This window comes from Biomphalaria glabrata, chromosome 4 (assembly GCF_947242115.1).
Source record: "Biomphalaria glabrata chromosome 4, xgBioGlab47.1, whole genome shotgun sequence".
Classification (NCBI taxonomy): Eukaryota; Metazoa; Mollusca; class Gastropoda; family Planorbidae; genus Biomphalaria; species Biomphalaria glabrata.
The window spans coordinates 52141642-52169357 of NC_074714.1; the positions used below are offsets into that span (position 1 = coordinate 52141642).

The 27716-nt window shown below is 38.5% G+C and overlaps 1 protein-coding gene across 4 annotated transcripts; it reads right to left on the bottom strand.

Annotated features, from left to right (window-relative positions):
* LOC106074187 (protein SSUH2 homolog) lies at positions 1-27710 on the bottom strand. Of its 4 annotated transcripts, none has more exons than XM_056025890.1 (12): positions 27551-27710; positions 16233-16363; positions 14212-14313; positions 13141-13210; positions 12728-12857; positions 11529-11708; positions 10311-10373; positions 9314-9414; positions 3115-3207; positions 2000-2102; positions 1760-1864; positions 1-275 (listed from the first exon to the last, which is right to left on the bottom strand). In XM_056025890.1, the coding sequence occupies exons 1-12, from the start codon at positions 27577-27579 to the stop codon at positions 129-131; spliced, it is 1254 nt and encodes a 417-aa protein (XP_055881865.1). In that variant the 5' UTR covers positions 27580-27710; the 3' UTR covers positions 1-128. The 4 variants fall into 4 exon arrangements, with proteins under 4 accessions (XP_055881865.1, XP_055881867.1, XP_055881866.1 ...); XM_056025892.1 differs by lacking the exon at positions 27551-27710 and adding an exon at positions 27437-27458; XM_056025891.1 differs by lacking the exon at positions 27551-27710 and adding an exon at positions 27158-27401.
* Between the last annotated feature and the right edge of the window lie 6 nt (positions 27711-27716).

Sequence of the window (27716 nt, forward strand, 5' to 3'; positions counted from 1 at the left end):
TTTTAAAAAAAAACTTTAATTGATATACAGAACAATAAAAAAAAAAAACAAGGCAGCAAATTAGTACATTTCATGTTACAATCAGGGCATGAAGGTGCAGATGTATCTATGGAGCAGGAAAAGCCTCTCTATATCACAGTACACCCACAACAGCATTTGGCTGGGTAGTCAGGGGCATGAACTCTGTGCTCAAAACCATAAACAAAGAAGCACGAGTTCATGTCCTTGTAAGAGTAGGCCACTTGAGTCACGGGAACAATTCGAACTCTGTGTCTCTGGTGACAAAAGACAAAATGATCATTGCTCGGACTGGTGGGCCAGTTGCTAAACGATTTTAAAAGTTGGATAATAAAAAACAATCAGTTTTCAGTGATACTAGCCAAAATATATTTAAAATAGATCTATATTAAGATTGAATAGTTTCCACTTGCGCTGCCTGAGACGCATAATGGGCATCTCTTGGAGGGACCATGTCTCCAATCAGGAAGTTTTGAGATTGGCCAATATGAACAGCATGTATGCTCTCCTGACACAAAGAAGATTACGCTGGCTCGGACATGTCACCCGAATGCCAGATGGTAGAATCCCGAAAGATATCTTATATGCTGAGCTTGTGGAAGGAGTCAGACCCAAGGGCCGCCCAAGACTAACATATAGAGATGTCTGCAAGCGAGACATGAGAGCCTCAGGCATCAGTGAAAGTATGTGGGAAAACATAGCCAAAGACCGGAGTGCATGGAGACAGACTGTGCGTGCTGGGACAACCCTTGCTGAGAACAAAAGAATTGAAGCGGCTTTAATCAAGAGGGAAAAAAAGAAAGCTGCCCTGTCTGCTAGCCCTAAATCAGAGGCATACACATGTACGAATTGTGGCAAAGTCTGCCGTTCTAGAATTGGCTTGATTAGCCACACCAGATTCTGCCCCGTCTCAAGATTAAGCCAAAACCAGTGACTCACTTGGGCGCATCCATTGCCTTTCGAGACAAAAGGAGCCATATATATTAAGATCACTTCTTAAAGAATTTTCTAAAAGCAAACTATATTTATGTAGCCGATTTTAGCCTATACAAGCAAGAAGAAAAGTAGATTTTCACTACTCCTCGATAATTTTAAAGTTTCTTGTTCTGACCTTGTGATCTATGGGGCAGATGAGGTCATCTGTTTCAGTGGCCCACTGTTAACGAGCTTGTCATTTGGCCAGCACAACGACCAACAGCCTTTATTTTTTTTATACTACCCCTGAGCAGCGGGCTACTAAAATCAATCTATTGTTGTGTTTTGTTTTTTATTATTTTCTATATAAATTGTTATGTATTGTTGTAACCCTGCCTTGCACCAGTGCTTGAGGTGCGCACTAGTGAACGTAACCAGGAAGTCACTAGAATGGAGGGAAGAACAGTGCATCAGGGATTGTGAAGAGTCTGAATGTTTGGGAAACTAAGAGGCCAACTTTTGGTGCTGCCTGAAGGTTGTAGTAGGGACCTGGAGCGAAGCGGGGAAGGCTGTCGTTGGTCCAGATTCGGGTTAAGTAGCAAAGGACTGGTATACTTAGTAGTAAGACTCTGAGGAAGCTGAAGGATGTTATGTGTTTACCCTAGTGAATAAACACAACTATTTATTTCCTGTTAAACTGTGTTATGTTGCATGCCTTTTGGTTGAGTGCCTACCCTAGAGTTGCAACAGTATTCATGATAATCAATAATTAATTAAATTCCAAAACACAACAACAAATCTTAGGTAGCCCATTAGACAATGTTACCTGCATTAAAATTCTCTCAGTGGGGAAGGCAGACTTGTGCTTAGAGACTAAAGTATTGGATGCTGCATTGATTTCACTCTCTGGAAAGTGATTGATTGGCCAGACCTTTTGAACAATGACAAAACATAATCTGCACATTGGACGAGTTGTTAATTGCTAGATTAATAAAATAAGGAAAGGCGAAAACACGTCAATTTAGGAATCAATGTATTTGATTCCAATTGTTGGAGATGGACTTACTCGTGGATATGTTTCCTCAAATGCAACTTCCCCAGACACAGTTCTGATTAGCTCATCGGGTAAAGCTGTTCTCTCTACTATATGGTCTTCTAAGTGGTTTTTCCTATAGATCAAACAGACCTACTGGAGTTAGACATAACAACAGACTGCTAAGACATACCGGTAGGTAATTATATATACAAGTTAAAAAGTATAACTTTGTTTCTCTCTGATTTTATTCATACAATTAAATTTGACCAAAAATGTAGACTATTTGACTAAGCCGACAGTAGCAATAAACAACCTATATTTCTTTGTGACATTTATTTAATTTTATGTTCATTAAATGATTAAAACAGAAAAAAAATCACCACTTATGTCATTGAATGTATCGAACCTAACGATGTCCATATATCAGTGTGGTATTCATAGACATTTATAGTGTTGTTGTTAATGTTTCTACATCTCTGTTGGGAAAATGGTATCAGATGATCAGTTATGAAAATTTGGTGAAAACCAATTTAAAAATGCTGCTCTAATATACTAAGAAGAAAAATAAAACATCACACTTATCATAGACACAGGGTAAAGGTGATTTTAATTATTAATTTGAAAATGGCCAGCTTCCTCTTTCCGTCCCTTAAAAGAGCCATGTTTTATTTTTTATTTCTATTTATTTTATTTTGAGAAAAAAAAAGTTATTTCCCCTTTCAGACCTTGCGATCTATAGGGCAGATGTTTCTGTGGCCCACAGTTTGCGAGGGTGCCATGTGGCCAGCGCATCAACCCATCGCCTTTACTTTTCTGGGTGGACTCAGAGACCCGAAGAACCCCGATTTTTTAAAAAATCCCAGGATTCGAACCCGGGATCCCTCGGTTTGGGAGCTTATAGCCACTCAGCCATAGGGTCTTCCTTTTTTGTCTCCCCGAAGAGCCTGGCAATTAACGATCCTTCTTAACGAGACAGGAAGATAACGACATAACACGTGTCAGTTTTTTTATATTTTATTTTAAAGATTCTTGTACGGTCCCAACTTTACCTACTGAGAATGAAACCCTAACGCCTATGTTCCGTTCTACTATCAGTATCAACTCCAACAGAACTAGACAGGAATGCTACCGGGGTACATACTTACCAGGTAATCTTCAACTCGATGTACCATCGCAGACTCGCCCTTCCTTTACATTTGTAGCACTCGATCCTGCCTGAGCCGTTACACACAAAACACCTGGACAGTAAATGTAAGAACACTTGCAGTTCAATGCTGTAGTCGTATTATCGTTAATATTATTCAAGAACAGTCCAACCTTGTTTATATCATACACAATTATGTTGAAATTTTTTATTTCTTGAAACTATTTGTTAGCAATTGCATAATTTTGAAAGCGTAGAAAAATGGTCAAATTAAAAAAAAAAAACAAAAAAAAACGGTCATATTAATAAAGTTCCTTTAGGCCCTTCAGCCTGTTTGCAATGGCGCATGTCACACGACTTATCCACAACGTGGGTGATGGCCAGAAACATTGTTTGCGTTGATTTGCCCAGTTTTAAGTCTACATTGTTGGACATAAACACATATACAATAGCAATTCATGCTGATCTGTCAGCGAGTAAGCGCATCAACAAAAACATTTAGCACGATGTTTATCGGAATTTTTTGATCTTCCATTGAAACTAAAGACAGTTACTTTCAAAAGAATCCCAAATTTCAAGGACTTCGTTGATCGGCATGTATGACACATGTGCACGAGCATGTGTCTACAACAGAGAATAGAGACAACCTAATTATCGTCAAGTTTGAATAATTTCTGGACAATTTTAACCCTTAATCGCTGTGAAAAATGGAACTTTCAGTTTTGTATTGTGTGTTTTTGGCAATACAATCTTCTACTGATTAATAAAAAAAACTATTTTTAAAAATCTTTTCATGTAGCTGTCAGCAAGATTGAAGATATTTATAAATCTCAATGAGTAGAAAGTAGAAAAAAATATTAGATTATATTCATTTATCATGTTGTCAAAAACGTCCATAGGGATTGCGGCCGCAAATGCGGGGGGGGGGATTTGTTTTATTGATTATTATTTGTTATTATGATTAGTAAACGTAGACGTGATCCTGTCTTCAAGAAAATATTAAAAGAAGGTAGAAAATGAGCAAAAGAGGTAGAGGTGGAATCCCTTGGTTCACTGACTTAACACATCCCGAAGCAATGCAAAGATATTTATTACAAAAGGTACAAGATTGGAGAGGAGAAACTTGCAAGCGGGGAAACCGAGGAAGGGGTTGAGGCTCTGAGCAATGTTGTGGCTGTATGTGGCTAGCCATAGCACGTGATCCAACTTCTACAACAGACTTTACAACTTTAGGTGTTTTGCTAGTGCAGAAGTTGCCTTCTGATGGAGCGGTTCCCGGTAATTTCATCTTTGGTCACTTCATCCCCGGTCATTTCATCTTTGGTCACTTCATTTCCGGTCTTTTCATCCCCTGGTCACTTCATCCCCGGTCATTTCGTCCACTGGTCACTTCATCCCCGGTCATTTCATCTTTGGTCACTTCATTCCCGCTCATTTAATTTCCGAGTCATTTAATCCCTTGGTCACTTCATCCCCGATAATTTCATCTATGGTCACTTCATCCCCGTCCTTAGGCTAATTCTAAGTTAGTATCTTGTTGATAATAAATCTAATGCTTAAAACAGCTAAACATAAAGGTCACGAATCTTGAAACTTTCCCAAACAAATGTCGACTCTTTTCTGACCAAACACAATTTTATGCAAATAGCTAGAAGAACAAAACGTTCAACATTTACAGAAGTAAAAAGCCATACAAGATGGATGTGGTGGTACAGCATTTGCAGTATCGATTCTGAGAAAAGACACCTTGTGTAAGACATTTTAGTTGGAAGTCAAGTAAAATGAAAGATTACAGGAAACACAGAAAAGATGAACGGAAAAAGAACTAAAGGCAGGTAACTCAGATTTCCGACTGGCTAGTTTATAGAATAGTACGAAAAAGAACATGCTCTGATTGTCGTCATTTGTTAATGCCTCATGTTAATGTCACTAGATTAAAAAAAAAAGAGGAATGACCTGCCAATCACTTGTATGCGCTAAAGGTAATAGTTCTCTATTCCGTTTGACTGATAATTTAAAAAAAAAACAACTTATCGTACCTATTTATGTAGATTGACATTAAAAAGGTAAGCCCTGTCCGGGTGGTTGAGGTTTAAATGTTGTAAAACTAATTATCCTGGGTTCAAATCCTGATCTGAATAATTGTAGGCCCTACTTCAAGTCAACAATGCAACACTTCGATAGTTTATGCACTATGTGTGTAGTAATATGGAAACTTAGGCTGTAAAGCCACATGCTAATCTGCAAGGGTCTCGGAGGAGGTTTGGCCCCGTGTTTGTTATTCTTAAGCTCTGTATGGTGCACTCAGACCAATGTGCTTCTTATGGTTTCAAGCTCTGTATGGTGCACTCAGGCCCATGTGTTTCTTATGGTTTCTAGTTCTGTATGGTGCACTCAGACCAATGTGTTTCTTATGGTTTCTAGTTCTGTATGGTGCACTCAGGCCCATGTGTTTCTTATGGTTTCTAGTTCTGTATGGTGCACTCAGGCCAATGTGTTTCTTATGGTTTCTAGTTCTGTATGGTGCACTCAGGCCAATGTGTTTCTCATGGTTTCTAGCTCTGTATGGTGCACTCAGGCCCATGTGTTTCTTATGGTTTCTAGTTCTGTATGGTGCACTCAGGCCAATGTGTTTCTTATGGTTTCTAGCTCTGTATGGTGCACTCAGGCCCATGTGTTTCTTATGGTTTCTAGTTCTGTATGGTGCACTCAGGCCAATGTGTTTTTTATGGTTTCTAGTTCTGTATGGTGCACTCAGGCCAATGTGTTTCTTATGGTTTCTAGTTCTGTATGGTGCACTTAGACCAATGTGTTTCTTATGGTTTCTAGTTCTGTATGGTGCACTCAGGCCGATGTGTTTCTTATGGTTTCTAGTTCTGTATGGTGCACTCAGGCCAATGTGTTTCTTATGGTTTCTAGTTCTGTATGGTGCACTCAGGCCAATGTGTTTCTTATGGTTTCTAGTTCTGTATGGTGCACTCAGACCAATGTGTTTCTTATGGTTTCTAGTTCTGTATGGTGCACTCAGGCCAATGTGTTTCTTATGGTTTCTAGTTCTGTATGGTGCACTCAGGCCAATGTGTTTCTTATGGTTTCTAGTTCTGTATGGTGCACTCAGGCCAATGTGTTTCTTATGGTTTCTAGTTCTGTATGGTGCACTCAGGCCAATGTGTTTCTCATGGTTTCTAGCTCTGTATGGTGCACTCAGGCCCATGTGTTTCTTATGGTTTCTAGTTCTGTATGGTGCACTCAGACCAATGTGCTTCTTATGGTTTCTAGCTCTGTATGGTGCACTCAGGCCCATGTGTTTCTTATGGTTTCTAGTTCTGTATGGTGCACTCAGGCCAATGTGTTTTTTATGGTTTCTAGTTCTGTATGGTGCACTCAGACCAATGTGTTTCTTATGGTTTCTAGTTCTGTATGGTGCACTCAGGCCAATGTGTTTCTTATGGTTTCTAGTTCTGTATGGTGCACTCAGGCCAATGTGTTTTTTATGGTTTCTAGTTCTGTATGGTGCACTCAGGCCAATGTGTTTTTTATGGTTTCTAGTTCTGTATGGTGCACTCAGGCCAATGTGTTTCTTATGGTTTCTAGTTCTGTATGGTGCACTCAGGCCAATGTGTTTCTTATGGTTTCTAGTTCTGTATGGTGCACTCAGGCCAATGTGTTTCTTATGGTTTCTAGTTCTGTATGGTGCACTCAGGCCCATGTGTTTCTTATGGTTTCTAGTTCTGTATGGTGCACTCAGGCCAATGTGTTTTTTATGGTTTCTAGTTCTGTATGGTGCACTCAGGCCAATGTGTTTCTTATGGTTTCTAGTTCTGTATGGTGCACTTAGACCAATGTGTTTCTTATGGTTTCTAGTTCTGTATGGTGCACTCAGGCCGATGTGTTTCTTATGGTTTCTAGTTCTGTATGGTGCACTCAGGCCAATGTGTTTCTTATGGTTTCTAGTTCTGTATGGTGCACTCAGACCAATGTGTTTCTTATGGTTTCTAGTTCTGTATGGTCCACTCAGGCCAATGTGTTTCTTATGGTTTCTAGTTCTGTATGGTCCACTCAGGCCAATGTGTTTCTTATGGTTTCTAGTTCTGTATGGTGCACTCAGGCCAATGTGTTTCTTATGGTTTCTAGTTCTGTATGGTGCACTCAGGCCAATGTGTTTCTTATGGTTTCTAGTTCTGTATGGTGCACTCAGGCCAATGTGTTTCTCATGGTTTCTAGCTCTGTATGGTGCACTCAGGCCCATGTGTTTCTTATGGTTTCTAGTTCTGTATGGTGCACTCAGACCAATGTGCTTCTTATGGTTTCTAGCTCTGGTTGGTGCACTCAGGCCAATGTGTTTCTTATGGTTTTTAGCTCTGGTTGGTGCACTCAGGCCAATGTGTTTCTCATGGTTTCTAGCTCTGGTTGGTGCACTCAGGCCAATGTGTTTCTTATAGTTTCTAGCTCTGTATGGTGCACTCAGGCCAATGTGTTTCTTATGGTTTCTAGCTCTGTATGGTGCACTCAGGCTAATGTGTTTCTTATAGTTTCTAGCTCTGGTTGGTGCACTCAGGCCAATGTGTTTCTTATAGTTTCTAGCTCAGCTTGGTGCACTCAGGCCCATGTGTTTCTTATGGTTTCTAGCTCTGGTTGATGCACTCAGGCCAATGTGTTTCTCATGGTTTCTAGCTCTGTATGGTGCACTCAGACCAATGTGTTTCTCATGGTTTCTAGCTCTGTATGGTGCACTCAGACCAATGTGTTTCTCATGGTTTCTAGCTCTGTATGGTGCACTCAGGCCAATGTGTTTCTCATGGTTTCTAGCTCTGTATGGTGCACTCAGGCCAATGTGTTTATTATAGTTTCTAGCTTTGTATGGTGCACTAAGGCCAATGTGTTTCTCATGGTTTCTAGCTCTGTATGGTGCACTCAGACCAATGTGTTTCTCATGGTTTCTAGCTCTGTATGGTGCACTCAGGCCAATGTGTTTCTTATGGTTTCTAGCTCTGTATGGTGCACTCAGACCAATGTGTTTCTTATAGTTTCTAGCTCTGTATGGTGCACTCAGGCCAATGTGTTTCTTATAGTTTCTAGCTTTGTATGGTGCACTCAGGCCAATGTGTTTCTTTTAGTTTCTAGCTTTGTATGGTGCACTCAGACCAATGTGTTTCTTATGGTTTCTAGCTCTGTATGGTGCACTCAGGCCAATGTGTTTCTTTTAGTTTCTAGCTTTGTATGGTGCACTCAGACCAATGTGTTTCTTATGGTTTCTAGCTTTGTATGGTGCACTCAGGCCAATGTGTTTCTTTTAGTTTCTAGCTTTGTATGGTGCACTCAGACCAATGTGTTTCTTATGGTTTCTAGCTTTGTATGGTGCACTCAGACCAATGTGTTTCTTATAGTTTCTAGCTTTGTATGGTGCACTCAGACCAATGTGTTTCTTATAGTTTCTAGCTCTGGTTGGTGCACTCAGACCAATGTGTTTCTTATGGTTTCTAGCTCTGGTTGGTGCACTCAGACCAATGTGTTTCTTATGGTTTCTAGCTCTGTATGGTGCACTCAGGCCAATGTGTTTTAGTTTCTAGCTTTGTATGGTGCACTCAGACCAATGTGTTTCTTATGGTTTCTAGCTCTGGTTGGTGCACTCAGACCAATGTGTTTCTTATGGTTTCTAGCTCTGGTTGGTGCACTCAGACCAATGTGTTTCTTATGGTTTCTAGCTCTGGTTGGTGCACTCAGACCAATGTGTTTCTTATGGTTTCTAGCTCTGGTTGGTGCACTCAGGCCAATGTGTTTCTTATAGTTTCTAGCTCTGGTTGGTGCACTCAGACCAATGTGTTTCTTATGGTTTCTAGCTCTGGTTGGTGCACTCAGACCAATGTGTTTCTTATGGTTTCTAGCTCTGTATGGTGCACTCAGGCCAATGTGTTTTAGTTTCTAGCTTTGTATGGTGCACTCAGACCAATGTGTTTCTTATGGTTTCTAGCTCTGGTTGGTGCACTCAGACCAATGTGTTTCTTATGGTTTCTAGCTCTGGTTGGTGCACTCAGACCAATGTGTTTCTTATGGTTTCTAGCTCTGGTTGGTGCACTCAGACCAATGTGTTTCTTATGGTTTCTAGCTCTGGTTGGTGCACTCAGGCCAATGTGTTTCTTATAGTTTCTAGCTCTGGTTGGTGCACTCAGGCCAATGTGTTTCTTAAGGTTTCTACTTACGTGCACCAGCCGAAGTTACAGCTGCCACATGGACGCTCTATGTTCTCTCCATTCTCGTACCAGCTACGCCTGCCTGTGCCATTGCACATACCACATTCCCTCTGGAAGTAAAATACAGATACTAAAGGTAACACGCTAAGTTTAGACAACACAGTAAGTTTAGTTAACACAGTAAGTTTAGATAACACAGTAAGTTTAGATAACACTGGTAAGTTTAGATAACACAGTAAGTTTAGATAACACATTAAGTTTAGATAACACTGTTAAGTTTAGGTAACACAGTAAGTTTAGATAGCTCAGTATATTTAGATATCATCTTAACTATCCTAACATATTTTTAGATCACAGAAGCTACAAATAACACAAAGTTAGAATTACTCAATAATTATAGACTCGTCAATTTTCAAATTCTCTCCCTTCCTACCATAATTGGAATCAAGTGACATGTTGGGCTTACTAGATATGGAAGTTTATTTTGATGTAGGTCCTACAAGTTTGTATTTAAATTTCTAGAACCGTGCTGCACAAGGTTGTTTGTTAAACCCTGGTTGTCAAACAGATTTCTGACATCTCGTCAAATAGAATTTAAAAAAAAAAAAAAACCCGTCAAACTGAACCGAGCTTCTCCATCTCCAGTAAGGGTTTCGAGGGGAGCCCCGCGTCAAAGGCCGGAAATGGCTCGCAGGCTTTGGTCTGAGCATCACTGTTTCACACGAGCTAAACGAAAGTGTCGTAAAAAGACACAAGTGTCCTAAATGTTTATGATTTAATATTAAACTTCTCTGTTCCTTTCTAAATTGTCGTTCCTTGTTCGTTTTTTTTTTCTTGTTGTTTTTTTTCTTTACATTTGCTTGAATATTTTATTTTCTAAGCTCTGGCAATAGACTATTGTTTGCAACTCATTGACAACAGGACTATGGTGAAATTAAAATAAGCAATAAAAATTTACCTTCAAGTTTTTTTTATGAATTCATACGAGACCAAACAGGGAACTTACCCTTCCACTGCCCATACAGGAGTAACAAAACTTGTAGCCCCTTGCGTGGCAGACGTGACATGGCTGTGGAAGCAAACAGAACTGTCAGGAGTTTTCAACGAGTAAAAGATATTTACATTTTCTTGAGTCTTAAAATATTTTATAAACATTTAGACACCCAGCTGATTCAAAGACCTCGACGTCGTTGTTAGACCTTGTCGTTGTTAGATTGACATAAACAGACAGATAATTATAGATAGATAGATAGATAGATACATACATACATACATACATACATACATATACAGATAGATAGATAGACAGATAGATATATAGATAGATAGATAGATAGATAGATAGATAGATAGATAGATAGATAGATAGATAGATAGATAGATAGACAGATAGATAGATAGATAGATAGATAGATAGATAGATAGATAGATAGATAGATAGATAGATAGATAGATAGATAGATAGATAGATATATAGATAGATAGATAGATAGATAGACAGACAGACAGATAGATAGATAGATAGATAGATAGATAGATAGATAGATAGATAGATAGATAGATAGATAGATAGATAGATAGATAGATAGATAGACAGATAGATAGATAGATAGATAGATAGATAGATAGATAGATAGATAGATAGATAGATAGATAGATAGATAGATACATACACACATACATACATACATACATACATACAAAACATACATACATACATACATACATGCATACATACATACATACTACATACATACATACATACATACTTACATACATACATACATACATACATACATAGTACATACATACATACATACATACATACATACATACATAGATATTACAACGTGGCCATGACGCTTGGTATAAACTTACAACTAACAGTAGAATGTTTGCTATCGAACGGTTCTAGTTAAAGTATAAATTAGGGCCTATATAAGTCTCCTGATGTACTCTCAGTGTCAGTGTCAGGTGGATACAAGTGTTAATTTGATGCAAGTCTTAATTAAGTCTTCTTTCTCCCTACTTCTACCCCTCCCTCCTCTCACCATCCCAGTTTAGGCAGCCCAATCCACAAAAATCAGACTAGATAAGCCGACAGCGTGCTTCATCCATTTGTAGTCTTCCGCGGGTTTAATTTTTCTAAGATATTGAATGTAACTAGCTAACGTAATGTTCAGACTGATCCTATTTACACTTATGTTAACGACGGATTGTTTACCTTGACGGATGCAGTGTTAGGAACTTCTACTTTGAGTTTTGAGGGCTGAAACATAGCTCCTGGTTGAGCTTGAATGTCCCAGGCTCCGGGTGGTGGGCCCGTTACAATAATGCCCTCGCCCCTATAGGGCTGGGATTTCCACTTGGTGGAGCGCCCTTCACCAAAAGTCTCCAATGTGTACTGAAATGCAAAATATAAGAAATAAACATATGCCTACAGATTTAAAAAATCTTCTAGTTCTTTAGACTTAGTTAATTCATTAGACGTAATCTAATAGATTACACAAAGAACAAATCCCAATAACAAATTCAATTTGAAAAAAAGATTTGTTAAACTAAAAGTTCCCCTTTCAGACCTTGCTATCTATTGGGCAGATGATGTAAAGGTCATCTGTTTCTGTGATCCACGGTTAACGAGGGTGTTATGTGGCCAGGACCAAGCGCCTTTAACTTTTCCCAAACTAATGTCAGGCACCCATTAAAGGCACCCAAAGATCCCGAAATAAAAATCTGTGTCTTCACAAGGATTCAAACCTGGAACCCCTGCGCCTCCTGTTAAAATAATCGTTCGTATAAAACTGTATGGCCTTTTTTTTTTGGAAAACTTTCTCTCTTTTTTTATTTTTATGCTGAGAGTCAGGAGAGGCTCATTTCATAAGGAAAAAACTTAGTTGACCTAGATCCCAATAATATCCTCTTGTCGAGATACGCAAAAAAAAAACAACAAAAAACCTTAGATGACCTAGATCCCAATAGTATCCTCTTAAAAACTAGATATCTACATCTGTATATGGACTCGTTAGTTGTATAATTAAGACATTTAAATTCCAAGTCAGTGGATTTTTATCATGTACGGTAAAGAAGGCTGGGTGGGTGATCTGTCTATTTGTTCAAAAATATCAAGTACCCCTTTCAGATCTTGTGATCTATAGGGCAGATGATGTTAAGGTTATCTGTTTATTTGGCCAACGGTTAACGAGCAGGGTGTTATGTGGCAAGCACAACGACCAACCGCCTTTACTTTCCCCAACTAAAGTCAGGTACCCATTAGAGTTAGGTGGAACCAGGGGCACCCAAAAAAAATCACAGAATTCAAAATCAGTCTTCACCGAGATTCGAACCCAGGACCCCAGGCTCGGAAGCCAAGCGCTTAACCACTCAGCCACCGCTGGGTGGGTGATCTGTCTATTTGTTACTTGCATGGAAAGCACTCGAAGACTCCAGAGAGTTTAGCTTCATCTCAACAGCGGGGCCTTTACCGTAGCAGCAATGCTCGGCAGCAAATTGTATGATTGCCTCCCTTGCTTGCTCTTCTGTCAAAGTCACCACACTGAAATGTGACAATTAAAAAAATGAAAAAAAATGTGTACCCCTTTTTAAAAAAAAAATCTGTCTGTCGCATTTTACAGCTCGAGAGACGATCTTTTCCCTTTGCAACTTCTTGTGTGACTAAAGTGACAGACTGACAGACAGACAGACAGACAGAGTGAGTTGATATAGACTTTGTAGAAATAAAGAAATAAGAATACCTATTTAAATATGTATCAATGTATGTATGCAAGTGTATATAAATATAAATGCATGTAGATATGTCTGCTCAACTGGAAATATACCTGCGAATGGCCTCCCTGTTCTGTGGCTCCGCAGGTGCGACCTCACTGTACGCAGGGGGTGGAAGAAAAGCTGCGGATTAAATAGTATTATATTGTAAGTATGATTACATGCAAAATTATCAATAGCATACAGCAGTGAAAGTTTGGTTGGTAGGTCCCTATAATATAAATATAAATACTGATCAGCCATCATAATTTGATGTTTTAAAAACGGTCTGAGTGTGGAAGCATGTAAGAAGGAAAATAAGAATAAAATGGAAAGAAAGTGGAGAGAGGGAGAATGCAAACGATGAGAGAAAAAGAGAAAATAAAAATAGATTTAAAAAAAGGAAAGAAAGAAAGAAAGAAGAAGAAAAGAGAAGAGGTGTTAAAGAAAGAAATAGCCTTGACATTTCAGAAGATTCGAATCGACGAATTATAATCGAACTTCAAAAATGAAGATCATTTGTACTGCAGCTTAAAACACAGAGATGCTTTGACATATTGACAAGTGACACACTGCGCATGTCATATTCCTGCTTATGAAATCCAAGACTGACATAAGCTAGACTATAAACAGTTTAAAACTAAAAAAAAATTTTATGGACATATCACAAGGTCCTTGAGGCTCGCAGACGCCTTCCTTCAGGGAACAAGACTGGGAAAAAGAAGAAGAGGCAGACGTGGGCATGTCATTGAAAGAGATTCAAGACAAAAGACAGATATAAATGGAGAAAGATGGTCAACAAATCATGTGTGGTGCCCTTACAGTTCAAAAGACTAAAGGATAAGTGAAGGAAGGTTATATAGTTTAGTGACTTAGTCGGATCACTGGCCTACAAAAACTCCACACATTTTGAATGTTAAAATGGAAGACACTTTCTATTTCACCTCTTTGCATGTATCTTGTTTCTGGATGCAGGGATAGGACGATAAAGGACTTAATCATCTTTATATTTTCAAGTAACGTCTGAATTTTATAAGATAAAGGCTCTATCTATCTACCAAGATAGCATGCATTGTGACAGTACTGTATTGTCACATTGGCTTGGTCAACGTAAACCGTGGGATCCCCCTGTAATACAAGCTCACCTCCCTGGAAGCCAATGTTAGTATATCCAGGTAAGCTGTCCAACAGACCATCTGGAGGTGGGGCGCTGGCTTCCACTTCTTCATTAGGCCTGGCTAAAGCTTCTGCAGACATGGAAAGAAAAGACAATTTTTAGAATTATCGATAATGTATGTGTGTTTGTATGCATATTTATGTTCTTATGTTTAACTATGTGTTTAACTTTGTAAATTGCCTTTGGAGGTAAGGGCGGCAATTAGTTTTATTAGTTTTTGGTTTAACTTTATACCATGGCTAAGGAGATCATGACCTTGCTGATCATGGTATCTAATCTGTATATGTTTAACTATAAGTTTTATTATGTAAGATATTTGAATGTCTGTGTGTAATCCTGTGTTTAGGCTAATTATGTGTCGGTAATTATCTGTGCAATTATGTGTGTAGTATGGTGTGTATTTATATGCATAATTTTGAAAATAAAATGATTCCTATCAGTATTTTTGATTGCTCTTAAGACATGATCACATTTGGATCATGCACTCTGCATACAGCTCTAGATCTTTATAAGCTACTTACTTCGCCCAAGTTCTGTTTATCTTAAGATTATAATTATGAATCTATTGCTTGATTTAGTAGCTCGCAAAGGGAATAGATCAGATTTACAAGTACTGCTTTGAAGGGATTAAAGTACTTGAAGGTTGCTACTTTTGATGTACTTTTGAAATCAGTAGTGTTGCTGTTGTTTACTTACTTACTTAATCCTGTGCACTCCCAGGGGAGCATAGGGCCGCAACCACACCTCTCCACCGAAATCGGTTCTGAGCAGCTTTCTTTATCTGCTCCTATGTCATTCCGGTACCCTCAGCTTCACTGATGACTGACCTCTTCCAGGTTTGCTTGGGTCTGCCCACTTTTCTCTTTTCTTTTGTGTTCCAGTCAAGTTGTTTACATAACAGTAAAATATCATCATCATCATCAAGCTCCATTTGAGTGTGGGCTTGAGAGGCTTAAATCCTGTCTTGCAAAAGCCCTGGACAGAAGCCCTGCTGTTTTTGCGTAGTGCATACATAGAATATCAACCTTAAATGTTTTTCTTTTGGACCCCTTGGTGACCTGTTTTCTATTGCCCGATTCTTGTCTTACATTGACGCAAGTTGGTCAAGGGGACAATGTATTCATTCCCCTGATAGTAATCAAAGTTGTTTTAGTTTCTTGTCTTCAATATTATCTTCGGTCTATTGTTCTATGAGGGTCTGATAACAAAGAGATAGACGATAGGGAGCCCGCAAAGTTGATTGATAGGAAGGCTTTATCAAGTGATTGTATTTCACTCGGCCATGATAGTAAAAGTATATCACAATGAGAACAGTTTCAGCATCAATGTTTCCGCGAAGAAGATTCACTGTTCGTTCTTCGCGGAGGCGTTTTTGTTTATGACAGTCATATTGGTGAATACAATGTTTTCAAATGAGACAGTCTTTCACACTTCATACAGTTGATGACAAATACGCTTTTATTTCCGCTTAAGAAAAATAAATAATTATTTGTTAAAGTTCAAAATCAATTCTTACTTTATGTTCAAATTATATAGTAGACTGAATATCTATATGCAATTTATTTATAGTTTCTTATACATTTACATATGCAAAAGGGATATTACAAGTATCCGGTTTCGTAATTCTGTACTTATAAATTGTTAATGTCCTTGCTTTAATGGTACGGAACAATTGGAAATTATGAAATCTTTAATACAAATGTTCTTTCTGAAATTTGAATAAAATGTTTTGTCATGTAGCAGACGTTTTATGTGCTCAATGTCAGCTCGAAAGGATCATAGTTGTCATAATAAATGTTGCCAATTTGTTACTTTTTTCATTTTGACTATGGTAAGTGTAAGTTTATGGTAGGAGTCGAAATTACTAGGGAATAGGCAAGGAAGTTAACATTTCAATAATTCAAAAAACGGCCTTGATCTTTTTGGATTATCTCAGCAGGCGTAACCAAAATGTTTATTTGTTGAAGACACACAAAGTTTAAACCTTACCTTTCGGTGGTGGTGCGCCTTGGTGGTAAGATGGAGTAGAACCCTGAGGAGGAGGATATCCTTGACCTTGGTTCATACCTGGGCCAGCGCCACCTGCTGGTGGGTAGCTACCGTAACCGTTGGGAATATTCCTGAAATTTAATGATGCTCTTAATTAAAGATACTGAAACACTCATTTCTTTGAAGACATTTAGACATACCATTATCAAAGACACATGTACAGTTAAAGACACAAAGACAGAAATTACTTAACAATACACAATAGAAAAAGACACACAAGAAGAGCATCAGTCAAGATGCAAATTACTTGAAGACAGAGACCTCAATTGAAGCAGACATAAACACACATACATGGAATATATTTTTTAAAAAGTAATAAACTTCCTCTTTTAGACCTTGAGATCTATAGGGCAGATGATGGCTCATCTGTTTCTGTGGCCCACAGTTAACTGGGGTGTCATGTGGCCAGCACAATTTTCAACCGCCTTTAGTTTTACCAAACTAATGTCAGGTACTCATTAGTGCTGGATGGACTCAGAGGTGCCCTAAAGATCCCAACATTAATAATCCCAGTCTTCACCAGGATTCGAACTCCGGTTAGGAAGTCAAGTGGTTTACCACTCAGACACCGCGCCACGTAGAGTATGTGAATTTGTTAAAGAACAAAAACACATCAATCAATACAGACAAAACACACCAATTAAGACACACACACAAAACACACCAATTAAGACACACACACACAACACACCAAATAAGACACACACACAAAACACACAAATCAATGAACACACAAAATACACCAATCATTTCACACACACAAAAAACATCAATCAAGACACACAAACAAAACACATCAATCAAGACACACACACAAAACACATCTATCAAGACACACACACAAAACACACAAATCAATGCACACACACAAAACACATCAATCAATGAACACACACAAAATACACCAATCATTTCACACACACACAAAACATCAATCAAGACACACAAACAAAACACATCAATCAAGACACACACACAAAACAGACAAATCAATGCACACACACAAAACACTTCAATCAATGCACACACACAAAATACATCAATCAATGCACACACACAAAACACATCAATCAAGACACACAAACAAAACACAACAATCAAAACGCATCAATCAAGACACACACACAAAAACACACCAATCAATGCACACACACAAAACACAAGAATCAAGACACACACACAAACACACCAATCAATGCACACACACAAAACACATCAATCAATGTGCACACACAAAACACACCAATCAATGCACACACACAAAACACATCAATCAATGAACACACAAACAAAACACAACAATCAAAACACATCAATCAAGACACACACACAAAACACACCAATCAATGCACACACACACAAAACACAAGAAACAAGACACACACACAAAACACATCAATCAATGCACACACACAAAACACATCAATCAATGCACACACACAAAACACACCAATCAATGCACACACACAAAACACATCAATCAATGCACACACACAAAACACATCAATCAATGCACACACACAAAATACATCAATCAATTTCCAAGGGATGGGATACTATAAATCGATTGATAGCAACGTGTTGAATGATACCCCCCACACACACACACAACGGGATAGTTATGAATGGTTGGAAAATTGTTGATATTTTATTCAAATTATCAGGGACCAGAATTCGAATTAAACTAAACCTTGATAATAATAATGAGATAAAAGAAGCAAATAAGACTTCCACAGATGTGCAGGATTTACACTTATGCGAGTTTAAATCATTTAGAGCAGGGGTTCTCAACCTGTGAGTCGCGACCCCCCCTTGGGGGGTCGCTTATGTACATCGAAAATATGGATTTTTTTTCCATTCTAACATGTACAACTTGTCACATAATAAGTTTTTTCCATTGAAATTTACTGAAATATATTGTTGTTCGAGGATAGATATTTTACAGACAACTGAATCAGAATTAATTTCGAACATTTTGATTGAGCAGCAGATATACATTGTATAAGTTTATTACTAAACTATCTATCATCTGTTAATTTAAAAGTCAGTGTTTTTCATCATAATTAATATGTTAAAGAAGTATCTTGGCCTTCTTTGTCTGTTTTACAGATTTTCAATATTAAATAATGTGTCAAATAAGTAATATGTAGACTAAAAAATGTAAGTTTTAAAAAAGGTTGAATAAGGCATCCAAAATTTTGAATTAATACGTAAACTCTGTTTAGACATCTGTAACACCATATGGACAACATGAAGATTGAATGAACTCCAAATGGTAGCGGGGGAGGAAAGCATGGGCTTCCCGTAGTGCCCTGCTAGGGAACTGTCTGTTGTTTCTAGTAGTTCCTCATAACTCCCCTATTCAGTTCAAATGACACCGGTTGTCTCCCCGCAGCTCTTGGACACCACTGCTTCCTGTGCCTGCCCCAGGATTGGTTTATGCAGGAATTGAAAACCCCCAGTATGTCATTAGTACAGAAACTAACATTTACATTCTTCTAACCTTCATCTGCTCTCTATGAGAGAAATTACCTTGAACCTGGCAAACAGATGCAACGATAATTTTTGTGAAAGAACATTTGCGCATGTGTGCAGACATTTCCCCCTCTCCCCCCTTACTTTTCAAATCTACTCCTCATCTCATTAGCACTTGCTAAATGCAATGAAAGTCAAAGTGAAAGATGTTTAGGAGAAATAGTTTAACAGTCAAACATTTCTCTATAAATAGGCCTAAACAATTCTTGATCAAGCGCTTGCAGCCATGTTCCGGTTAGTCTCAATAGCACCCTCTTCTTCCATTTGCAATAATATATTTATTCTCGAAACAGCCTGTTAGTTATCAAATTTGACTACAGAAAATTGTCACGTGTGTGGAATGTAAATATGAAACACTGACGTAACTAGATGCATGTCATAAAAAAATTATTTCATTTATTTGTAATTGGATAATAGGGAGACATATCTATTTCAAGAATATAATTAGGCTACATACTGTACCGTGATTAAACATTAAGCTTTTGCAATGCAAATCAGATATTTACATTAGGCCTCCAATTATAATTTTGTAACATCATGCTTATAAACGAAAATAATTTAATGTTGGGGGGGGGGTCGCCAATAAGTGAGGAATTGTATAAAGGGGTCGCCAAGCTAAAAAGGTTAAGAACCGCTGATTTAGAGTCTTGATATATTCTATACCAGTTCTCCAATGATATAATGTCAAAATGAGCGTATATGTCGATCGTGTCCGCAAGGTTGTCATTGGCGGAAGAGGTGACGGGTATAAGCACCCACTACCTATAATATACTTTATATTAGCATGTGTCTCAAATAGTCTCTGACAAGCAGTCCAACTTCTGGCCTTCACGTGTGGCTCAGATAGTGAGTCCGGCGGAACTGTTTTCACTAACAGAAGGCGCGAAGGAGAGCAACTGGCGCCTAAACCAGTACGTTTCGGACAGGATGGACTCGTTACCCTTGACTGGCTACCCCCCTAGGAGAAGGAAAACTCTGATTGCAAACATCAGCTGCTTTGCAGCTATACCCAATCATAAGAAAGACTTCGTGAGTCAAACCTGAGAAAAAAATCAGGAGCTGGCGACCCTTAGGCAGTTTGAAGCATCCAGTGCTACATCCTCGAAGAATCTGCTACGCCCCTCACCCCAAACTGTATCGGCACCTGCCGCTCCCTTGGATACAGCACTTCATGGAGAGGAGGAACTGATGCTGATCATAGTCGTTTCTCGACTGAAGGAGGCCATAGCCATGTTAATCGATCTTAGTTATTACTGTCTAAATCGCAACTCTCTCTCTCTCTCTCTCTCTATCTCTTTCTCGGTTTCTCACTAATTATATTGTCACTGCTACTTGTAGACGGGGGTGTCTCTCCAAAATAGGGCTCCGCAGCCACACGAGGAAGTGTGCTCTGAGATGAACCATAGTCGTTCTACGACTGAAGGAGGCCAATACCATACATATTGTCACGGAGTCAAAGCGTGCAAGGCCATTTTGAATAACAAATTATTAATTCTTTCATTGGTTGAATATTTGCATCACATGGCCATGGCAGCATGTTAATTCCACTTTTATAAGTGGTTGAGAAATTCAACGCTCGCGAAAGGAGATGGGTTGCTACCAAAAGTAGGGAGGACTGATATGATTAAAAGTATTGTTATAACTCTGCCATGCGCACCGCCATCTAAGCTAAAAGGTACGCACTGTGATAAACTAGACTGAAAAGGATGTCAACATCTATAAAAAAGCTAACAAGATCCTCGAAATAAAGAATCACCCTTTGTGTCAGGATTTTGTGATTTTACCATCACAAAAGAGATACAAGACACCGATAGCAAAGACAAACAGACACAAACACTCTTTTGTTCCCCTGGCAATCAAATCATTAAATAAGAACAATCTGGTATAAACTTTGTCACATGTAAATTATGAGTGAGTCTGGTGTGAATGTACACTTTGGTTTCTTATAGTTATAATGTTTTTTGTTTGGTGTAATGCACAAATTGTAAGACAAATTTCCTTACGGATAATAAAGATTATTATTATGTTAGAAATGAACGAGTAGTCATTCTCTGGCGCTGCCAGGGTCGAGTTTCGCTAAAGAGAAACAAAATTCATCGTAGTCCCTTTAACAGTTTCCACTGAGGAATTTTCTGGTGATGTGGCAGGTCTGCAGCAGTACCGCCTTCTGACAGGCAACGAAGATGTTCCTAGGAATGTTAAGGGCCTTGAAGGTGTCTGTGAGGTCAGTTATTATCCCCTCGGTTGATATGACAATGGGGTATATTGTTATTTTGGACAATTTCCATAGACGCTTAATCTCCAAGCCTAGGTTCCCATATTTTCTTTGTTTTTCTATCTCAGTTTTTCTTAAATTATGAGACAGTGGTACGGCGATATCGATAATGGTAGCGGTTTTTTCTTTTTTATCGATGAACAGCAGATCCGGGCGATTGAAATCTACCGTTTTGTCGGTCAGAATAGGCCTATCCCAGTACAGCAGATGTTCAGTAGACTCGAGAACCTCTTGCGGAGAGTATTTATAATAAGGGGGAGTGTCCTTACCGATCAATTTGTACGTCAAAGCCAGGTGTTGGTGTATTAACTTTGCAACTTGGTTATGGCGACCTAGGTAGGCTGATTCTGATAGGGCTGGACATCCTGCCATAATGTGTTCAATCGACTCGCCCACATTTCCACATTTTCGGCATTTGTCGACAACATTGAGTTTCAGGATATGCTTCTCGTAATTTTTTGTCCTGATTACTCTGTCCTGTATTGCTGTAACAAAGCCTTCAGTTTCAGGGTAGAGATGACCTGCTTTGAGCCATGTTAAGGAAGCAGCCTTGTCGATGTTGTCCCCATGTAATGAAGCCGGAAATTTTCCGTGGAGTGTTTTTTCTTCCCATTGGCGAATCTCATGCCCTACGTCGTCCAAACCGATATTGACATCAGCATTGTGTAGGTTCAGAGGGGTTGCATCGGAGTCGTATTTCCGTAGGAAGGAAACTAATTTATTGCTGGAGGCGAGCAGTTTTGATCGTATTTTTAAAACTTGCATCTTACACAATTTGAAGATGTTCTGCAATCCACGACCCCCATCCTTCCTGGGCAGGTATAACCTTATGGTGGAGGACTTGGGGTGTAGACATCGAAACTTGGTTAGTAATTTTCTAGTGAGTCTGTCAATGTCATGTAGGTCGGTGTCAGTCCATTTGATCACACCGAACGTGTAAAGGAGCACAGGGACGGCCCAGCTGTTAATTGCAGTGATGAGATTACTGCCAGACAGTTTGGTGTTGAGGATTTTATTAACTCTTTGCCTATATTTGCCAAGAAAGTCCTCTTTTAATTTCTTATGGTTTATCTTGGCATTCTGGTTTATTCCAAGATATTTATAAATAGAGGCGGAGTTCAATTCCTCGATGCCTTCAAATTCAATGTTGGTGTTCGTTGCCTTGCCCTTTTTAATGCTTATGATGCCACACTTATCCAGGCCAAAAGACATACAGATATCGTCACTAAAGCATTTTACCGTTTTGATTAAGGTGTGTAATTTTTGCTCGGTTATTAACATTAGGAAGAGAGGAGAACGATTTCCGCCCTAGTTGAGAGCCGAAGTGAAAAGACTGTGCCTAAGAAAGATGTTGTTTTGTGTACCTGTGAGGTCGTGTAAATAAACATATATGTGCTTCGTTGAGTTGCCTCACTTGAGTTATTACAGTATTTAAAGGGAATGAATCAATAGTATCTGGAAGCTAGAACGACGACATCAATTGTATTTAATTAAATTGTATTGTGCATTGTGTATATCATTGATGCCCAACCTTACCCATCCTGCGGGCCATTTTAATTTCCAAATCTCGTGTTGCGGGCAACATCAACAAAATGATACAGATGAATAGTAATTAACCTTCGATTATTAAAAAGAAATCTGTGTTTCTAGTAGTACCCGTAACAATCTTTTATTCTCGGCTCAAATCAAGAATGCCGTTTATATATTGTACTTTCTTTTAAACAGCCACACTTTTTTTATGGAGCAAACTTCATGGCTTTTTAAAAATGTTCCGCAAACAAGTAAAGATCCTTTAATTTTTCCTTGTAGATTCTACATTCAGAGTCCCATCTCTTAAACGAAATAATGTTTAAGGCCACAGTACCAAGCCCCAGATACCAGGATGTCAGGGCGAAATATTTTAGAGCCACTAATCTAAAAACACTATTTAATAATGTCGACCCAGGGAAGGTACTGGGCTTTATTCGGGAAGTGGGGCTATCTACGAAGATCTGATTTCTGAATTTGTGAACATGCACTATTTACATTAGATTTTTACCAAATATTTAAATTTTTACTACCTTTACTATTTTAACTGTGAATAGACCTTGATTTTAATTATATGACTGTATAGAATCTGGCCCTTGTTGTTTAGAGAGAGAGTAGTCCTTAAGGGACTGCAGGCACGACATGGCCTAAATTGTGCCGATGTGCCTCAAATCCAAAAAATCCAATCCATTAGAGAACATATTAGAGCCCTAACGTAGATAAAGATACATTTTTCAACTACTTCATTTTGTACGACGTTTGGGCGGGCCGGATGGAACCACGTTGCGGGCCGGATCTGGCCCGCGGGCCGTATATTGGGCATCACTGTCCGTGATGCCCAACCAAATTCGACCCGCGGGCCGTTTTGATTTCCGACAATTGTCTCGCGGGCCACATGACCGAAAAGTTTCAAAAACGATTTCGGTAGAAATTGTCGAGTTAATACTTAATTAATATTTTATTTACGCGTCAGAAAACAGTTTCATTTCTCTACTTAAAATGTGAGCAACAGTGAGATAGCTTTTTTAGCCGATTCATTTTTCTGGTCATCGATCCTCCAATCTCTAGTTAACAATCTTTTATTCGCGACTCAAACCAAGAATGCCGCCATATTTATTTTATAATGCCGTTTCTATGTTGTCGTTTTATTAAACAGCCCACACTTTCTTTATAAAATAAATATGTTGGTTTATTATCATGTTCAACAAAAAAAAAAGTAATGATAGGTTCACTTTTCATGGTAGATTCTACATTCAGAGTTCCAATTCACACACAAATGTAAAAGGTCATGGTACCAATCTATCAGAGAAAAAGTGAGGACCCAAACGTAGGCAAAGGTACTTTTTTTCAACTTTTTTTGTTTGTTTGGAAGGCAGATTTCTACACTTTGTGCCGACGTTACGGCGGGCCTGATGAAATCACGTCGCGGGCTGGATCTGGCCCGCGGGCCGTATTTCGGGCATCACTGGTCTAAATAAATAACATTTTTACAGAATTGTTGGCCTTGTTTTTCACTTGAAAACAAACTGATCCCCACACCAGAAGTGAATTCGTAATATGTTTGTTTGTTTGTCAAATGTTTGACGTGTTTCGGATGTTCCTTCAGAGATGAAGATAATCTACTTCCTAGCCTAAACCTCCCGCAGGACGATGGGAAATGGCAGCGGACAAGGCTTGAACCTAGGACCATGGAGACGACCGAACAACAATCCAACGCGCGTACGGAAGGACGAGGCAGCCATCAAATTTCAAAGAATTTTTTTGAATTTTTTTTTCATAAAAAAAAATTAGCAAACTATTATTGATAATGAGATTTCTAAATAATATTATATTTATTTTTAGGCCAAAATGGAAAACTAGCAATTTTAAAAAATAATATACCACCCCCCGCCATCTTACACCACCATTTTATTGTCGACTTGTGAGAGGAGGGGATATCTTGGAGAAGGTTTCGGTGCTGCCGCTACTGAAGCAATAAAAAAGAAATAATAAAACCTATTGTAAAAATATTACATTAAATCCCTACCCTGAAGTTTTTCATTGTTAAAAAAAAAAAGTAAATTTCTGAAAAAAACTGCTAGCAAATTTTATTTTTAAAACTAACGAGTTCGATTTCAGAAAACAAACAGGGAAAAAGTAACCGCTCCACCAGAACATTGCAGGATCTATAGTATAATATCGTATTTTCATCAGGTTTTCTGGTTGTTGTTTTATATCTAAAGGGGACGGACGGTGTCACGGATGGGGTTGCTACAATATTTGTTTATATTCAGAAGCAAATAATAACTAAGAATTCTAGTGTTAAATATGCAGAGGTGGGGCTTGGAGAGGAGTGAATGGAGAGCTACTCAGGTTTTATTTACGTACAAATGTATTCATTGTCATGGGTTTTATTTTAACCAATCTGTTAGCATATCTCAGCGACATTTTGCAATTTTACTTGTGGTACGTAGTCCAGAGTTCAAGCGACCTAGTTCGAAACCAACGCAACGAGTTAGTGGCCTACACCATGTGTTACTGACACTAGGAAGTAAAAAAAAAACTTTCTTAAAAGAAATTTCCCATGATAAAAAGACACTAGTCACACAGCAGACCGTTGGTTACGGAAAATAGGTCAAGTGACAATTATGTTGATTGTTTTTTTAAAGCAATGTTTCGGTGATATTGCTCGGGGGGTGGGGGATGTCGAATGTCTGGGGCAGAAAGGGGGGGGGGCAGTAATAACATGGGCAATTATTAAAGTAAACAGCTAACATTGGCTGCATCTTCTGTATGTTTGATGCAAAGGGTCGGATTTAGGAGAGAGTGTCGGGACTACCGATATTATTGGAAGACACGATAGGGTTCCTATCAAAAAGTGATGTAATAAAAAATATCTACATTTTAAAACGGGTCAGCGACTTTTTACGTTTATTGTAAAGACTATGGTGTTGTTATGTTAATTAACGCATGTTGACGACGAGAATTCTTGTCCCAAGGATTGACAACACTGTCGTGGTTAAGAAGTGTCCGCTTATAGCGTGCTCAGTAAGATAAGCCGAAATGCAGCTAAGGCATTACCTTCAAACTCAGGCATTACCCTCAAACTCAGGCATTACTTATGCATTACCCTCAAACTCAGGCATTACTTATGCATTACCCTCAAACTCAGGCATTACTTATGCATTACCCTCAAACTCAGGCACTACCATCAAACTCAGGCATTACCCTCAAACTCAGGCATTACCCTTAAACTCAAAATATGCATTTTTTTGGGACTAAAATATGCATATTAATTTTTTTAAATTATTAAATATTAAATTTACAAATAATCTATTTCTTTCTTTCTAAAATATGGCATGATTTTAGATATATGTATTTTTATGAAAATGAATTTTATTAAAGCTATATAAAAAGTGTAGGGGCCTCCACAAAAATCCTGCTCTGGGGCCTCCACTTTCTTATAACCGGCCCTGCTAATGTAATTACTCTTGTGTGTCCTTTTGTATATATATATATATATATATATATATATATATATATATATATATCATACTTATTTTATAGTTTTACATTTTTCAGATGTTCCTTGAAAATAGAAGATAATCAATTCCTAATCCAAGCCAACGGACGGTAGGAATTGGCGGCAGGCAGAGTTCAAACCAGAGACCATAGAAAGTACAGTCCAGAGCGCACAGGACACGAGAGTGTGTAAATGCGTCCTCTTGTTTGCACTGTGTGTGTGTGCGTGTATGTTAACGTAGTGTTATAACCATAAGCGATAGCACATCAAAGCTTTGGTGCCAGAAGTAAATTTCAGACGGTCAACACGCTCTAAAGTTTCTATTAAATAGTAATAGTCTTTTCACTATGAACATTTGGTACGTATAAAACCCTGGTCCCTGCACAAGACAAAACAAACAAACTAGCAGATTAATTGCAAGGAAACTTTATGATTATTGTTGCTACAAGGAAAGCCAATAGTATGAGACATACACGAGTACTAAAAGTGTTAGTATTGCGTTGTGATGGAGGCGCAGAGGCTGACTAGCTAAGCGCTTGGTTCGAAATCTGGGACCCTGGGTTCAAATCATGGAGAAGACAGGGATTTTGAATTTCGGGGATTTTTAGGAAGCCCCTGAGTCCACCCAACTCCAATGACTACCTGACTTTAGTTTGGGAAAGTAAAGGCTGTTGGTCGTTGTACTGGCCGCATAACACCCTGCTCGTTAACCGATGGCCAAAAAGCAGATGACCTTAATTAACATCATCTGCCTTATAGATCGCAAGGTCTGAAAACGTTACCATTGCATTGTGATTAAGCCAGAGTATGGATGTATTATCATTATTTTATTATAATATTATTTCGTATTGGTATGAATCTAATATTATCATTGTATTGTCAAAGTGTTATAAGAGTATTATAATCGTATAGATAAATACAGCCTTTTTTATATCATTTCAGTATTTAGGTACTAAGCTGATACGGGAGAGCATGAGTAAAATCTAGAGAGAAAGTGAAACTAGAATGTATGACAATTTGACTTACATGCTATCACGGATATCTAGGAAATGTTAAGCTTGAGCACACAACACACTACACACTAAACGTCTACAGTACTAGTTCCTGGCTATTATTTAGAATGGTCAAAATAGTGTGATATACACATCAGTCTACACAATATTAACTATTGAACCGAAAGCCTCAGTAACAGCATCTCTAACGCCCTATTACAGACTGATATCCCGCAACAACGCAGCCGTGGTAGACAAAAGATAACATCCTGTGTGTGGCTGTGTTTATATGGTGGTGGGTTTCACTACAAACCTTATCTCTGTTATGTGAAAGCGTTTAACTGTTATGCCAGCTAATCCACAACATTATATCCATCAGTAAAAGAAAAAAAAAGCGTTATAAATATGCAAATACATGTTCACCTACCCTCCTGATATCGGTACTTTTTCAGCCATTGTGACAATTCAACCTATGACTGATAATCAAGATTTTATGATTTGATTTTTCTTTACGACAGACAAGGCCATTCACAATGTGACAGCACGCGATCACATATCTATTAACGGAATTTTCAACGGCGTCTCTAACCATA